General features: G+C 39.2%; 2 protein-coding genes across 3 annotated transcripts; both read right to left on the bottom strand.

The window, feature by feature from the left end:
- Nucleotides 1-86: 86 nt before the first annotated feature.
- LOC108600596 (elongation of very long chain fatty acids protein 6) lies at nucleotides 87-10,198 on the bottom strand. Of its 2 annotated transcripts, none has more exons than XM_017988274.2 (4): nucleotides 10,115-10,198; nucleotides 8,451-8,679; nucleotides 2,140-2,277; nucleotides 87-2,061 (listed from the first exon to the last, which is right to left on the bottom strand). In XM_017988274.2, the coding sequence occupies exons 2-4, from the start codon at nucleotides 8,621-8,623 to the stop codon at nucleotides 1,419-1,421; spliced, it is 954 nt and encodes a 317-aa protein (XP_017843763.1). In that variant the 5' UTR covers nucleotides 8,624-8,679; nucleotides 10,115-10,198; the 3' UTR covers nucleotides 87-1,418. The 2 variants fall into 2 exon arrangements, with proteins under 2 accessions (XP_017843763.1, XP_017843762.1); XM_017988273.2 differs by having other exon boundaries at nucleotides 10,048-10,166.
- Nucleotides 10,199-11,949: 1,751 nt separating this feature from the next.
- Nucleotides 11,950-16,067, bottom strand: LOC108598886 (protein sprint). The gene is made up of 4 exons (XM_017985647.1): nucleotides 15,815-16,067; nucleotides 12,868-13,141; nucleotides 12,530-12,810; nucleotides 11,950-12,471 (listed from the first exon to the last, which is right to left on the bottom strand). Exons 1-4 carry the CDS (start codon nucleotides 15,851-15,853, stop codon nucleotides 12,271-12,273), a joined length of 795 nt encoding a protein of 264 aa, XP_017841136.1. The 5' UTR covers nucleotides 15,854-16,067; the 3' UTR covers nucleotides 11,950-12,270.
- Nucleotides 16,068-16,424: the final 357 nt, after the last annotated feature.

The following is a 16,424-nucleotide window of genomic DNA, read 5'->3' as shown; positions in this document are numbered from 1 at the left end:
TTTTTTTCTGTGAATCAAAGATTTTTTTTGTGTTGAGCCACTCGAAATAAAAACACAATTGTCAATTCCTTTTCCTTTGTTACGTTTTTATTTATCCGTTGATTTCTTAGCTTTTTATCCTTACTTTGTTTGTATTACCCGACAATAAGTTCAATTTGTTCGCTTACTTTTGAATTTTTAGTTACATATTTTTTGGCTCAAAGTACTCTTGCGAATGCTTTGGGCTTCAGCTAGCTTTCTTCAATACTCTATCTCCATCTCTTCGTTTGCACTAAATCTAATATTTTCAAGTAGGATCTCTTCTTTACTGTTTGCTTACAAATATATATGTATTTGTTTGCTTTTTTATTTAATTAAATATATATGTTTAATTAAAACATATGTTTTGCTTTGTTTTTTGTTTACTTCATTCTTTGTTATGCTTGTGGTGTGTAGAAACTTTCCGCTCTCTCTTTCTCTCTCTTAATTCATAAGCCCCAAAAATGCATCGAAACAAATTTTTGTTGGTTTTTTCTTTTTGTTAAATATAGAAACTAAATGCATGCCCTGCGCGGTTACAAAATTATAAGTCGCATACACTTTTTTTTTATTACATTATACAATAACAATTTGCGCTTGATCTTGAACAACATGTTGTAGGACTAACTAATATAGCATTTGTAATTTGTATTTCAAATTGCATGCAATTAGCTGGATATAAATATATATAGATTTATGTATTTATATAGAAGTATGTTCGTACCTATATATATAGAGACTTAGAGTACAACTACAAAAAGGTATTTGCCAACATAAAAGTTGTAGGTAGATACACATACATATGCAACTGTATGTAGTTAGATATATATATATATATAAAGATAGAGTTAACCAACCTAGAATGTGTGTGGGATAAGAACTGAGCAGCGGTCTGAACTCAAGTCGAGAATGTGGCCTAAACAAAAAAAAAAAGATTTACAGTAGAAGCAAAGCCATAAAATTGACTCTCACTACACCTTTCGTGTCTCTCCCGCTCGCTTGCATTAAATGCAGTCTGGCGAAAAGCTCTCTCTATTCTCTCTCTCTCTCTCTATACTTTATACAAAACACTTTTCGACTTAGGCTTAGTTAAACTGCACATCAAATTAAATCTCGTTATATACATGACAATATAGTTATAGTGGGGATAGGTATGTCTAGAAGCCAGCCGCCCAGGTAAAAACTTTATGCTTATCAGTAAACTTACAAACGCCCCTAGCGCGCCTAACTGTGTGTGTGGGTGGGTGTATGTGTGTGTGTGTGTGTGGTATTGGTGGTTAAAATTAAAAAACAACTTTCACATCGGTACTGCATAAATAAATGTCCTTAGCCTTTAAGTAGGGGCGTTTGCCAGGGAGCAGCGGGTACAACACGTGGGCGCAGATGTCCTGGACAGCCCCTTACTGCGCCTTGGCCTTGCGCAGATAGGCAGCCTGGGCATCATCGTTGCCAGACAAGTATTTGCTGGAGACACTGGAATGCGGTTCACCGCTGTTGGGTCCGGACAGCTTGGCGGTATTTTGGGCAACCAACGAGGCAGCCATGCGACGACTCTTGGAGCCGCCAGGCGCTAGATAGGCCTTGTAGAAGAAGCGTGCGAAGAGCACAAAGTAGCTGAAGTACATCGCAATGGACAAATTGATGTTGCGCTGCGAAATGTTGCACGACGACGTGCCGTGCGTCTTGAGGAAGCCATTCGCCCATACATTGATGGCACAGCCGATGATCATTTGCGTCAGCTGCAGTGACGTGATGATCATGGAGATGAAACGTGGCGGATTGAAGCGTGCCGCCTTCAGCGCATAGTAGCTATACATGACCGAGTGCACACAGTAGTTCATCACAATGAACCAACGGGCCGAGGATGTGTATTCCGTGTAGCTGAACCACGAGTAGATCAGCACCGTGATGTGGTGATACCAGTGCAAGAAGATGAGCGGCTGCTTGCGCAGCACTATGAATATCGTATCGCCCAGCTCGGGCAGTTTGCTGAGCACGAACAGCCAGGTCCAGAAGCCACAGACGCGATCTTGCTCGATGTAACTGCGAAATGCGAGAGAGAATTAAAAGCTGGTTTTACAAAAACAACCCAACCTTGAGTTATATTCCAGAGACTCTTACCTGGGCACACAGACCGAGTGGAAAAGTCCGTAGTGCCGCAGCACGTGCAGCAGCTCGGGCGCAGTGCGGGCGGCGCCCATTATGCTAAACATGGCCAGCAGTGTGTTCCATATGATCAGCGGTCCACGCAATTGAAATCTGTAAGCAAATTAGTTAAAGCTATTAAATACGAGCTAGTGCAAACAATTAGCATGACAGGCGTTCTAGACGCCGCACCCAGCAAAACAAAGATCAACAAACTTTTCGACATTAGGCAACAGGTTTCTATTTTTGTTTTCGCTACAAACAAAGCTCAAGTGAATTCAAAAGCAAAAAGGTCGCCACATTGAGATTTCTTCAAGTGTATTTGCCATTTGCTCACTTTTTGAAAGCTCAACCGAGTCAGAGACTAATCATGGCCCATATAATATGTGCATACATAAGTATATATTATATACTACAGTATGCTGTCAGCTCAGCTCAGCTAACTTTGAGTTATCAGCTTAAATGACTCTGCTGACGCTTGCAAAATAACGCGCGATCAGCATTTGCCTTATAAGGTAGTCGCTCTTAGCTGATTACTGATTACAATTGATAATAGTGTTAGTACAGACTTTCGCTTCCTACTGCGCTTTATTAATGTCAGTCAATAAAGACTCAAAGTATCGTGATTTACATTTTGCACGCACAAGTTAACAAATTAAAAAATACAGTTTTTATTATCAACAATAAGCTGGCACGCTTTGCATATAAATTAAATTCAACTCTCTACTACTAGTGCATTAAATTTCTAGGGATAAATCAAAAGAAATATTGCTAATCAGTCAACAACTTAGCCACTTGAACTGCTTACTTAATCAAAGCTAATCGGCAATTATAATTAAAATGCAATTCAAATAAATATGTTATGCGATGCTTGGAAAAGTTTAGTACAATAAAATTGCTTATCAATTGCTGTGCTGCGTGGCGCGCTTATCAAACTACAATTAGTCATAAAACAAAAAAGTTAACAAATATTGCAAGCCGGCTGGGCTGGCATAATAATATTTTCCTGATATGATGTTATAAGTTCGACGGCGTGTGGCGTGTTTTCTTCAATTAAGCATTCAAAGTTCCAGGAAGTTAAATTTAGTAGTATTTTTCAAATTAGGTAGTATTTATGGATTTGTGCAGTTCTCAACTTATACGCAATGTAACTTTCGAATTTTGAAATGGAATTGCAATATTAATATGAATATTCCCATCGAAGGTTATACAAATGTTTATGCACCAGCTGGTCTAAGACTAAAATCTCTTCAGCCATTTACGATAACCTATAGCTGACTAACGTCTGAAATTTATTAGAAAGCTGAGCCACACAGCCATAAAGATAGCGAGTGAGCAACTAATCAGCGCGAATTAATATATATACTATATGCTTGTGCTAGCATGTGCATTAGTTAAGTGAATAAACAGATTCAGATTCAGATTCAGAGATTCAGATTTTTGTACATTCGCGTGTGTCGAGTGGCAAGTTAAAGACAATTTCTATATAGTGCGAGGGCATATAGAATACATTCTATGTTATTATTATTATTATTATTATCAACGTAACACATCACAGACAATTAAGCTGCGTATCAAGCGGAAATGCTGATTTCCAAGCCTTGAGCATGTCACATAAAAATAAAACCCATTTAAAATATTTTACACTCAAATCAAGCAAAGCCCAAACGCACACACACACACACGCATACATACGCAGCTACATATATTTGAATGCAAGAGTGCGCTAGTCTGTTGTGAATTCGAACATTTGCTACCCCTTATAATTCTCAAATGGTTCTAGCAGCACGTGCAACTGGAGCGAGAGCCCAAGCTTCGGCCACTCGTGCCAAAACATAATGAGTAAGGAAAACCAATAAGACCGTGTGAAAACATGGTAGTTTTGCTTCTCGGCCTGGAAGTGGGTTTTAACCGCTTTCATGAAGCTTAATTTTTTTCGTGGGCACAGGTTCGTCCCCTAATTTGATGGCGTTAAGTGGCGAGCTTTGCATCTACTTTGTGCTCGGTTTGCTGCTGTGCGTCTTGGGTGAAGCGATCTGCCCCTATGATTAATACCTTCAACTTTCTTTTCACCAATAATAACAACACAGTTTTCACTTTGTGGCAAAACACATAAAGGGTCCATAAATGCGCAAACTTGCATAAGTTTGTCAGTGTGTGTGGCAAGACGAGAGGCAATGAGCTTTTATCATTAATATAAATGACGCGCTCTTGCTTCATCTCATCCAACATCTTGTTGCTCTTTCCTTGACAGTGGTGGAGATATGTAGCAAAAAGAAAAAAGTTGGCACAAAACCTGTTTTTGCAATACAGCGGAGGGGGGTACGCTTTGAAGATTATGCAAGCTCAAACAACAGTGAATTGTAAACAAAAACATAGACGACAAAACGGCAACAAAGGCGAGCAAGAAGTAAAGAGAGAGCAGCCAGCAGCAACAAACGAAATCAAATGTCAGCTGCCCGAGTTGATTATTGTTTTTTTTTGTTTCAATTTGAAATATGCAAAATACATATGTATATATATCATACATAAGTTTTTGTGTACCAAATATGAATGCTTTGCACTTGCCTTTTAGGTCACAAAATTTGCAACATTGTCTTAAAATTGACGCGGTTTAGTTTTTGTTTTTGTTGCGATTGCCACATTTTGTTATAGTATGAAATATTAATTAAGTTAACAGTAATTAGGTTGTCAATCATATGGATTACTGATAAAAAACTATTTTACAAGCATAGCCATAGCATATCAATTTTATAATTAGCGAGCTTTTTGGTTTTAATTGTCGTTATGTGTCGCGCAATTTGAACCCAGGGAACTCCATAGCCAGTTGGTTCAAACTGGCAATAACTTGGGTTTTATTTTAGTAGTAGTACTATAAAACCAGTTAGTTGGCAAGCTTAGTCATATCGTTCAAGATTAGGGCTACAATTCCATTATCAAATTGTCTTGGAACTCTTATTCAACGCTTATCATAGCTTATTTTTGTAAAAACAAAACAATTCATTGAAATTCATTGTTTGCGGGTGTTTTTTCATTTTTGGCTGAGGAAAATTACTCATAAGTTGGTAAAGTTTTTGTTTTGAACAATTGCAAAGAGTCAGCGCGATTACAAGCCATAAAAAAGCGGGAAATATAATGTTGAAAGTAAAAGTAATGGCGTAATTTTTATGGACTCGAAGAGATGTCGCAAATACTATCGTAGGAAATCAAGTGTAACTGTGTGTGTGTAAAAGAGAGAGAAAGAGTGAGAGAGATTAAAACTGAGCAGCGAGCAGATCAAAGTAAAGAGAAATGTTTTTACACAAGCCTCTGTCTATAGGCATTTCTTCTTTGATTACATTATTGTTAACAGCTGTTGCTGCTGCTGCTGTTGTTGTTGTTGCTGCTGGTACTGTGGTCAATATTTGAATGACACACTTTTACTTAAGATCGTGGTCGATCTCCCTAACTTGTTTCTCAGCATGTATTTGATTTAACTAGCTGTGAGCCTATAACAAATTCAAAAGTCTTGTTTTCACTTTTTAAAGAAAGCGAATTCTTGGCAGTGACGACGACTTCGAATTTGTTTCTATTTGTTCTTATTGCTTATTTCATATTTTAGGCACACACCCAGCTCTACACACGTCATGGCTTTGTAGACTCAATTTGGCAACAGTTTCTATAGCCTCAAGACACTGTGCTGCTGTTATGGGATTTGCGTGACGGGTTAACATTTAAGGACATTCTTTATTGTTCACTGAGCAGAGCTCAGAGTGCGAGGGGAGCGAGTGTGAGTCACATACATACATATAGATATAGACATATGCTGGCTAGTGTAAAAATAAATCAATGACGCTATTGTTCTTTACTGCACTTAGAATTATTATTTTTTTTATTTAAATTACATGCGCCAGTCTGCAATTAAAAACTTTTGCTCATAATTTATTCATGTGTTGGAGCAAGCTTTTACAATAAATGATTGTCACATGCTATTGTCTAAATTTTTGCGCCCACCAGCTTTAGCTTTTTATGGCATTGGCCAACAGCACGCGTTGCGGCCAAGCCAAAAATATTTGCACAACTCGTGTGAAGAAATATTTACATGCCCAGTCAGTTTATTCTATTCTCTAGTCAGTAGCTGGGCTAGCTTGTGGTTTATATGGCCAATTGGCATAGTTTTGTTGACTAGTGTTATCGCTTGCTCTTGTATTTTTATTGTAATTGCTTGTCCTGTTAGCAGCGCAGCCCTTAAACAGTTGTTGCCAAGCCGCATGGGCCACACCCATTTTTGTGGCATGTTGAGGTAATTTTAAAAAAGGCAACACACACACACGCAAGCACACGCACGTACACATATGCAAATGATTATAGAGCAGGCTCAAACTTATGTTTTATTTTAAATGACTTTGACTTGACTCTTTTTCGTTGAACTATGTGCGACCGTCTGGTCCAAATAGAGGAGATATAGAGCATGTAATGGCATTTGAATAATACATTGTATGTAAATGGAACAAAAGTGCAGTCAAATACATGTCTACATTATGTACATTCCAATTGTTCACTTATGAATCATTTGCAATGATATCATTGAACTGTTATGAAAGTTTTTTGTCTGTTCTCTCTCTCTGTAACTTAATTTGCGAATGGCAACGCCAGAGCCAGAGCCGCTCGCAACTTTGGGGGCCTGCGATAAGACCGCCAACCAACATGTTGATGAATCGCCAGTCAAGCACATGGCCTGACTGACTGATAAGCATTATGGTCGGTTGTTGTTGTTGTTGCTCTAACATTTATGGCAGGCGTTTATACGATGATTGGGTCGAAATTGAAATCACAACCCGCAACACAGATTTGCAATTTTAGCCACAGTCAAGGTCGCTCTCCCCCCGGGCAAGTTCAAAAGGTTAAGCACTGAGAGTACACAACGTGATAAAAATCAACAAATAAGCTCCGTCCCCCACCAGATGACGCAGTCTGGGCAGTGGGCACTGCAGTTCCTGCTCGTACGATGACGCCCAGCTAAAGTAAACCTTGTGGCTAGTTGGGTGCAATTCACACCTGGCTCTGGTACCAAGTCCAGCTTTATATGTGTAAATATTGAGACAAGATTTTAAGACTTTAGACGTTTGTTTACCTTTTGGGAAAAAGCCGGAACCAAACCAAGCCCCTCACTTAAGTTGCGATTGTATAAGTCTATTTATAATAAAAAAAAAGCTGTCAGCACTTCAAGCGTGAGCTTTATAGGAATTCTAATCATTACCTATGATTAAATTGATTTAAATACGAAAGAGCTTAGAAGACAAACATTTATGATAAGCTCAGGGTGTAGCAAAAAGGTCGCAAAATCATTATAATAGCTCTGATATTTTTTTTTAATTATTTCGACTTTGCTTCATAAATATTTCTTGAAAATATAAATTTATGCATTTAAACTGTTGACAAATAGAGCCGCTTTAATCAATATTTATCATGTCATGTGCCCATTTTAAGTGGGGAAACTTTACTATGGAAATTTCATAACCGCAGTTGCAGTGCAAAATTTGCAGCTGACAGTTGCAGTGACAGCACTAAAGAAAATTGCAACAACAAACAAACAACTTTTGTTGCTCAATTTGACATGCAAATGTATTTGTTTGTTTTTTGTTTTGGGCCTATTACTTGGGTCTGTCCTAGACGACCCCAAAAACAGCTTGAAATTGCCATAGAATACGACTATAATTTACGTACATTAAAGCTTCATTAGTTGAGGACTTTTAATGAGCGAGGGATTAACAGCACTTGGGGCTGGCGGCTAGTGAGTGAAAACGTCATGTAATTATATATAGTTTATAACAAAACATCTGGCGTCGAATTCGCTGAAATTTGCAAATAGTTGTGTGGTTAGTAATTTCGCGTATAGAGAAGATGTTTACAAATTCTCTTTGGTTGGCAAATTAATTGCAGCCAATTATAGTTATAACATTACTTGCGGCTGCTTACTTTTTACAAAGCCAATTATATTATGTTTTTTTAATGCTCTGCCCGACTGGCTAAAATCAATATTATACGTTAATCTCGTTAATAAGCATGTACTACCTATAGCTAGATTTTTACAGATAATAACCAGACCCCACCCCTTTTGAGTGAGTGCCTCTTCACACACCACAAGCTACTTGAGAGTGCTACACAACGACGAAACTTTAAAGGGTTCAAGGTCTTGAGAAATAACTGCACCCCACTCAGGGCCAAGAGAATGTTGAAAGCAAAACAAATTATGGAATTCACAGAATGTTCTTAGTGCTGCAAAATGCAAAGAATATGATATTTACCTCGGACGATTTGCCATAAAGTGCTGACCACCGAATATGACAAGCATATAGATGCCGCAGTAGTAGAACACCCAGGTCCAGTTCTCCAGCATCCATTTGCGTGTGCGCTGATGTATGAAATCATTTTCGAAATCAAAGATGTACGAGTAGTTGGGCGTCACGCTAATGTCCATTGTTAATGGCGACTAGTTTCGAGGAGTTTGGGGGGAGTATATGTATAGGCGGGTAGCTGCAATAGAAAATGAAATTTCACTTAGTTCAAAGCACATCCCACATCACAGCTCACATATTCATTCCAAATTTATTTAGATGTGTGTGGGTAAGCATTACGTCAATATTATGAAATTTTCAAAGTAAAAAGCGCGCGTTTCAATGCACAGTGACCTTCCCAAATGCACACACAAGCCAACCGCCTACACCTACATGGATTTGCATACTCTGAGAGAGCGGAATAGAGGGAGAAAGATAGAGAGAGTTGACCGCTGATTGTGTGAGAGTTAGTTTAAGCTCTTTTGTATGCAGCTCATTCATGAATGGGCGCTTGGCTGACTCTTCTTGCGCTTTTCACACCTCAGCAGCAGCAGCATCATCAGTCGCTGCCGCTGCCTCGTGCCTTCTCTTGCATGCACTTGTTATGTTGGGAGAGGGAGGTTGCCAAGACGCGCGCCAGTCTGGCGGCTATTGCTTGGGAGACGGTTCATTCATTCATTCCCTCAATTGTTCAGTCGTGTCTCGTGCGGCAAAAAAAATAGATATGAGCGCAGCCAGGCCGAGTCAAAAGAGAGAAGCGAAACAAAGCAGACTGCAAAAAAGCAGCAGCAGCTGGCTAGTGCCGGGTGGCAGTGGGTGGTTGGTTTGCCTGTATAAACATGGCAGAAATTATAAGCATAGTAGTTGCATATTTGAAATGCCTAATTGCATGCCAGACACGCGACACACCAAAAAACTAACTCACACGCACTCACTCACAAACAACACGTCCAACATATGTAACAGGTAATATCATTTCATTTCGTTGTTGTTAGCTTTGCTTTTGAGTTAATATCCGGTTTTTTTTTCGCGGCCCAAGCGCTTTCTAGTGAAATTTTTTTGCCGTTGCCACCGAACCTAAGGCTTTTTCTTATTTGTACATAAGCATCTATATACATACATACAAATGTACGTATTAACATGCATACATAGATCGTTATATACAGACATGTATGTACATATGCTTATATATATATTTTTTTTTTCTTAATGTTGTCACACCACCATGCTGGGGACTGGCGAAAAACACGCGTTTTTGCTTCACACTCATCTTCTCTCTCTCCCATTTGGGCTTTCATCTTTGTTCTCTTTTGCCTCTTCTTATTTTATGCTGAGCGCGCCGACGTAATCGATAAAGTACACAAAACATACATACATAAATATGCAAGTTTGTATGTATGTACATATATAAAGCACGTTACAAATACATGTGGCAAAAAATTAAGCGAAACTAAGATTTCCTGATTACACTACAATGCCGCAACAACTGCTAGTCACTTTATATATTTCATATATTTTATGAGCCACGCACAGTTTATTGTTTAATGATAGTTAAGCGCTGAATTACTTTTTTTTTTATGTGTGTTGTTATTGCTGTAATGTGGTACTGGCCAGTCCTATAACGCACGCGCTACCTTTTTCGCTTTCCAAACTCTCTCTTCGCGTAGCCGGCGACTACTGAGCGCACCTGCTTGCTAAAGCGTTTTATATAAACAAATTACACCTTAGTGAGCGGGACTTTTTGTAACTCTCGTTGGTGTTGTTAGAGATGCTCATATGGAAACATCGACCATCGATGGTTTTCAGCGATACTTTCTTATGTTTTTGTTGATGGCGGCGTTTAACGATGAATCGATATAACGCGAATTATAGGCTGTTGAATTCTTTTATTATTTGACTAACTTCAAATAATCCCGCATTATTTTTTTTTAAATGATTGGAATCATTATAAATTGAATATATTTCACGTGGGACTTTTTAAATCAATTTAAATTAATTGATTAATAATGGTAATTGATATGCAACGGCTGGAAGCCTCAGCACGTTTGAATTTTTTTATATAAATGGCGATGCAGCATGACCGTAAGGTGCCCTATTACCTTGTTACTGTCTCAATCACTAAACGTTTGAATTTAAAATTTATTATACTTTACTGACATGCAAAACTTTCGAAAAGACATCGATAGTTGAGATGGTACCTCGATAGTTTTCCCACCTCTAAATTTAATGCTGGCGATCTCTACACTATACTGTCATCCGGTCATCAAAAAATCATTTTTCAAATATTTGGTACTTGATTCGTTCAATGTTCCTTTTCGTCTAAAAAGGTAAATAGAAACATTAAGTAGACTCTGACGGCACAAATGCCTACCCACAACAACAGCCGGATCCAGTCCCTTCACAAGAGTTGCCTGTATATCTCACTCATTAGCTTCGTCAGACTTCCCTGTATAAAGGTTTGAAAAATGTATATGCTATTTAGTTTTCTCTTTATATTTATATATTATAACTAAATTTAACTCATAGTTGTCCAATCCTATGTTATGCGACAACTCCTTTACATATGTATGTACCAAATGTCATGCAAATATACTATATGGTCTGGTTCACAACAGAATTTATAATTGATAGCTATTAAGATAAGTATTTATTTAATTTATGGAATAGTACATTGGCTGATACTTTTATTTTTTTTTTTTTTGTCAAGTTGGCAGCCTTTGCAGACTCATAATTTTGAGTGAAAATCTTGGGAAAAGTGAAGCCAGGGACCTATTTTTTTTTTAGTCATGAACGGCAGATTTAAAAAGGCTGCTTTCATATTCAAAAATGCCAGAATTCCCACCACTTGCTAGCTTACAATTTTTCCGGCTATTGACGATTGAAAACTGCTAGATCTGGCCAGTAAAAGGCTAAGTTGGCAGCACTGGTAATAACAATCAACCATTACTAGAAAAAAAGACAGATCTGACGGGAAACATATTCAAAATAATGCGCCACTATCGGCGGTAATTGTGACTTGACTTGACGAAGTTTTGCGGTTGGTGTCTTTGCTGAATTGGTAAATTGGCGCGAAACATTTAAAAATATCTGTGTACACGTTAAGTATTAAATATTTTATTAGACAGTTATAAACAAAACATAGCATATACCTAGCTACTTAATTCATAAATATTACACCAGGTTCAATCATTAATCATTTCTTATATATACACACTGTTTTTAAAAAAATACATATCTAAATGTAAACGAAATTGCAATAAAATATCTCTACTAAACATACAGAATACTAGCAGCTGTTGTTGCAAATTACAAAGGACCACACGCCCACAAGCATAAACATTCAATCTCTTGCCCCATGGTTGCTTTTGCTTTTGTGGCAACAAATGCAGCTGCCACTCAGCAGCGCACAAAAACAAATTGAAAATCAAGCACGAAAAAAATATGAAATATAATTGCAATATCGGCGTGCTTGTTTGCTTGTTTTAATATTGGTATCATATTTTCATATATTTTTGATTTGAACTGAATTTTTTATGTGCATGTAGACAACAAATGCCCCGGACGCCCTCCAAGCGCTGCCTTTCATTAAAAATTGTTTGTAAAATTGTTTACAATTCTTTTAGTCTTGTTCGGGGCCAGCTATGGCATGTGTATCCAGTCAGCACAGCCAATTAAGCAAATTAAACAGATTGTTATCCTGCCTAGACAGCCAGACCCAAGCTGTGTATCTCCTGGCTTAATTCAATTAACGTGACATAATAACTTAATTAATTAAGTGTGCGCCCAACGGTCACACATTCAAATCGGCCATCATTTTGCGAAAGTCGTTTAGCGAGCCATACATCTCGAAGTCTCCACCACCATTGCCGTAGATCTGTGCTCGAGTGCGATGCACTGGACGAGGCAGTGTCAGTGGCACTGGCAGCAGCTCCGGCATCACCGAATGATGTGTGATAAGCGCACGCAGTGAACTAAATTCCTTGGTAAAACCCTGCAAATGAAGCGTAGATTAGAAAACCGAAGTTGATGGGCTTTCTGGCGTTACGCACCTTAATCTTGTAGCCCCGTGGTGTGCGCAGTATGAGATAGTGCGCCACTTTCGGTGATGGCGGCGGCACACGCAAGGACAATGCAAAGCAGCCGGGCTTGGTGCTGCTCTGCCGCACTAGAAAGGCACCAGGACTTTGACGGGACAATACCTCCAATGAGATCTCTCGTGGTATGCCTGCTTGATACCAGGCGGCGCCCTTAAGTTCTTGCTGCTCCGCCAAACTGAGATTATCCAGGCGCAAGGGTGAATTGCTGGCAAGCATCTTGGGACTGGAGTTGGCTGCAAAGGTGTTATCAAATAAAATTAGGGTTTGCTAATTTCAGAAATTTCACTCACCACTGCAGGTTTCCCTCAAATACTTTTTACTGTTCGGCAGCTCGGAGTGCAGACGTTGCGTGGCCGTTTCCAGGGCAGTCAACGATTGGCGGCAGGAGTCACCAAATTTGCTTGCCACATACTTGTCTGGCTCACAGATGGCCTCGTTCACATAGCCATCGGATATTGTTTGCGAGGAGCCGGAGTTCAGCGAGGAGGAGCGGGTGTTGTGCACCAGCGGGCGGCTGTCCTCGCTGCAGCGCAGCAGACCCATGCCCATGGTGAGACGCTTCACCTGCAATAGAGTTGGCAAACAAAACTTTTGTGACGCAACATTATAATTGCAATCAAGTTGGCCTTGTTGGGCTTGTTGGGCGCCTGCCTGCAATCGATGTGTAACATTTTTGGTTACCAATAAAATGTGAACGATGTTACTTGGCTTGGATTTGGACCACCCCCGTTGGGTTGCGGTAAATTACTTTGAAATGAGTTGAGCCCCAAACTGAAACTTTTGGCTGCAGACAGTTAAAGCGTTTCTAATTAGCCAGACAGTTGCTCAAGCGTACGCCGTTCCGTTCAAGCCAAAACTGCTTTATAAGCCATTTGGCTAATTTGTTATAATTATGTTGATTTTGTGTATTGTGCCCGGAGCCACGGACACGGACACGAACAACACTGTAATGCCTTTTTGATGTGGTTCCTTTAACCAAAGTGGCTCCTACTACAGTCATGTTTGGATTAAAATTAAAAGCCAATTTGTAAGACTTTTGCAGCTTAACTTTTGAATTATGCAATCGCCTAAGTTATCTTTTATACTAAATTGTTGGCGCATAAGATTAAAGTGCAAAGTAATTGAGTTGATGTTGCTTTTGATATATTCTAAGAAATGTACAAGCAGTATATTTGTATATTTTATTTAATTAAGCTAATAAATGATGCATTTGAAATCTTAAACTCTGCTTATACTTATTATCTGCTATCAGAGTTGAGCAGATGCTTTGCAGTTTTAAATTTAAATATTTAAAAATCAATTTTTGCAATTGCAGCTAATTGAATTGACGCTCAACAGTTCATTCAACATAAGTACGCAATCAGAGGCAGCAAATGGACTTTCTATGGGTGGGGGTAGGGGAGAGACTGACAACCTAATGCCCCCATTATGCTAATGACATTGGCAAAGATGTTAAATCCTTAAGCAAGACAATGCTCAGCTGGCAAGTGCCATTCAGCAAATCTGTTGGGCGTACAAGAAAAAAGCAGAAGCGATGCACATAGATATAAAAAATGCACACCAAAAGGCAGAAGAGATAGGTAGTACATAGGCTGTGCAACAATGGCACACAACTGCCTCAGCCTCAGTTGGGGGACTTGGGGCGTGTCTAAGTTGAAAGCTTTTGTTAAGCACTCCATAGTCTGTGTTGGCATTTGATTTGCTCTTGCTCACACTTTTGTCTACACAGCAAAAAAAAAAACAGCCAATGTTGGGCACTAATTTTGTTCAATTAATTTTGAATATATCATTTATTTCGCGATTAGGCCCTTATTAGTTGGATTACTTTGACGTTTGCCTTTAGTTGTGTTTACTTTACTTTTAAATTTCGCTCAGTGCTGCTCTCATAAGTTGGCAGCCAACTTAGTTCTACTTGCAGGCAGTTGGCAGCTGCAGCAAAACTTCATATTGTAGGCCTACAGCAACTACAACAACAACAACAACAACAACAACAATTGCATAAAGCAAACTCACACCAACGCAAACGAATGCTGAACACGTGATAGCAAACGCCGGAGTGTTTTTGTCATTGTGCATTGTTGCTGCGATTTATGTGTCATAAAGTCAGTAAGTTAACGGCATTTGGCTGCCATTTGCCTGCCGAGCATGTCAGCTCAAACTTTCTATAGTGCGCTCTCACTCACACACACACCATCACACTCTGTATGTGTGCACTACAAAATGGCGCGTTGCACTTCAGTTCAGTTTTACTTTAGTTATTGTTGTTGTTGTTAGTGCTTGGCGCGTGCCAAAGTGCCGTTAGCTGTAAATTTGCATTTTTGCAAATTAATTTAATGAACGCTTTTGGGTCTTGTTTAGTGGCAAGCAGTTTTTGTCTCTTTTTTCAAACTAACACATTGCCACAGGCCTTTGCCAAGTGGCGCACTAAATTGCATTTGCATTTTTAAGTGCCACAACGCCAACAATTTGTTTAAACGCTAAAGTATTAAAGTCAAATTGGTGTCTTTGTTTTTTTAACTTTTAACTAAAACTATTGTTGGTTTGGTTATTACAAAATTTAATTTAATTACGGTCATTTGATGAATATGTACATAACATTAAAGTTCGGTTCAAGAGATATTTCAATATTTTATAATAACAATAGATTTAAATTTTTATTGATCATTTCTATAATAAAAACAATTCTTATTTCATTCATTTCAATTCATTCATAAACATTTTAATTCAATTCAACAACTATTTATTTAATAAAAAAGTATCTTGCTACAGGATACAAGACAAGGATTTGTGAAGCTTTCTCATTCTTATAATTCACTGATTTCGCTGTGAATTCTTTATTGAACTCAACTCTTATTTGCAATCGCTGATATTTAAAGCAGAGACTCAAAATAATCCGTTCTCCTCCTCTTTAATCAATCAACGCTCAAGTAGCAGAAATTATTAATATTTCTTTGCTACACTTTTTGCCTGTCTCGTTGCTTATCTGCTCATTGAAAAGACTCCCAATACTTCATTCAGATTCTTTTGCTCATCTGCTGCCAAGTTTCGTCTCAATTTGAAGATTATTTGCCTTGGCTGCAGTATTACAATTGAAATTGGTTGCTTTTGTGCTGCCAGCAACGATTTATGCGACGCATAAAAGGCAAATGATTTTGTCGCTGGTCAATAGTCTTTTGGCTATGGCTGTGGCTTTGGCTTTGATTTGGTTGTGGGTGTAAAAAAGTTGACTGCACTTACCAGCGGTGGTTTATCCGCCAGGCGACGACAATTATTCATTTCCGTTGGTGAATTATCCTCCTCGGAGCTGGGCGAGCGTGGCAATTGCGGCTCTGTTGCATGACTGTGAGCGTGATGGCTGTGCAACAGCTGCAGCTGCTCCACGTGATGACGATGTGCGGCTTTTGGTTGCAACGGCTGTGTATGTGTATGGCTATGATGATGATGATGATGATGTTGGTAGTAAAGCTGCTGCTGCTGCTGTTGCGGTGATTTACTCGCTACTGTTGTTGTTGCTTTCTCGTTGCTGTTGGGAAATAAATATTGCATACTTATGGACTCGCTTGTGGGCCGGCGGCCTGTGCTTACCTAAAGCTTAGCTGCGGCCGTCCGGTGGGCGTAGCAGCACCTGAGCCTCTGCTATTGTCTGTTTCAATAAGCGTCGTTTCTGCTGTGCCCGTGCCCGTGGCTGTGGCTGCTGCGGCTGCGGCTGTGGCTGTTGCGTTAGAGAACACGACGGTATTGTGCTGCGGCTCAAGACGTAAGCGTATATCCTGCATGGCCATGGGGCTGCTTCAGTTTATGGGTTACAGCATCTGTGGGCAAAGCAGTGGGTTAAAAACTCGTCTTA

Source organism: Drosophila busckii, chromosome 3L, assembly GCF_011750605.1.
Source record: "Drosophila busckii strain San Diego stock center, stock number 13000-0081.31 chromosome 3L, ASM1175060v1, whole genome shotgun sequence".
NCBI lineage: Eukaryota > Metazoa > Arthropoda > Insecta > Diptera > Drosophilidae > Drosophila > Drosophila busckii.
This window is presented reverse-complemented; position numbering and strand designations above follow the sequence as displayed.

Bases quoted from the DNA above. Each gene is read 5' to 3' on its own strand.
- LOC108600596 (XM_017988274.2), bottom strand. From the start codon at position 8,623: ATGGACATTAGCGTGACGCCCAACTACTCGTACATCTTTGATTTCGAA. The intron at 2,278-8,450 runs GTAAATATCATA...ATTTGCTTACAG, and splicing joins TTTATGGCAAATCGTCCGAG to ATTTCAATTGCGTGGACCGC. The intron at 2,062-2,139 runs GTAAGAGTCTCT...CGCATTTCGCAG, and splicing joins CACTCGGTCTGTGTGCCCAG to TTACATCGAGCAAGATCGCG.
- LOC108598886 (XM_017985647.1), bottom strand. From the start codon at position 15,853: ATGAATAATTGTCGTCGCCTGGCGGATAAACCACCGCTG. The intron at 13,142-15,814 runs GTAAGTGCAGTC...ACTCTATTGCAG, and splicing joins TGGCGGATAAACCACCGCTG to GTGAAGCGTCTCACCATGGG. The intron at 12,472-12,529 runs GTGCGTAACGCC...CTTCATTTGCAG, and splicing joins CACGGGGCTACAAGATTAAG to GGTTTTACCAAGGAATTTAG.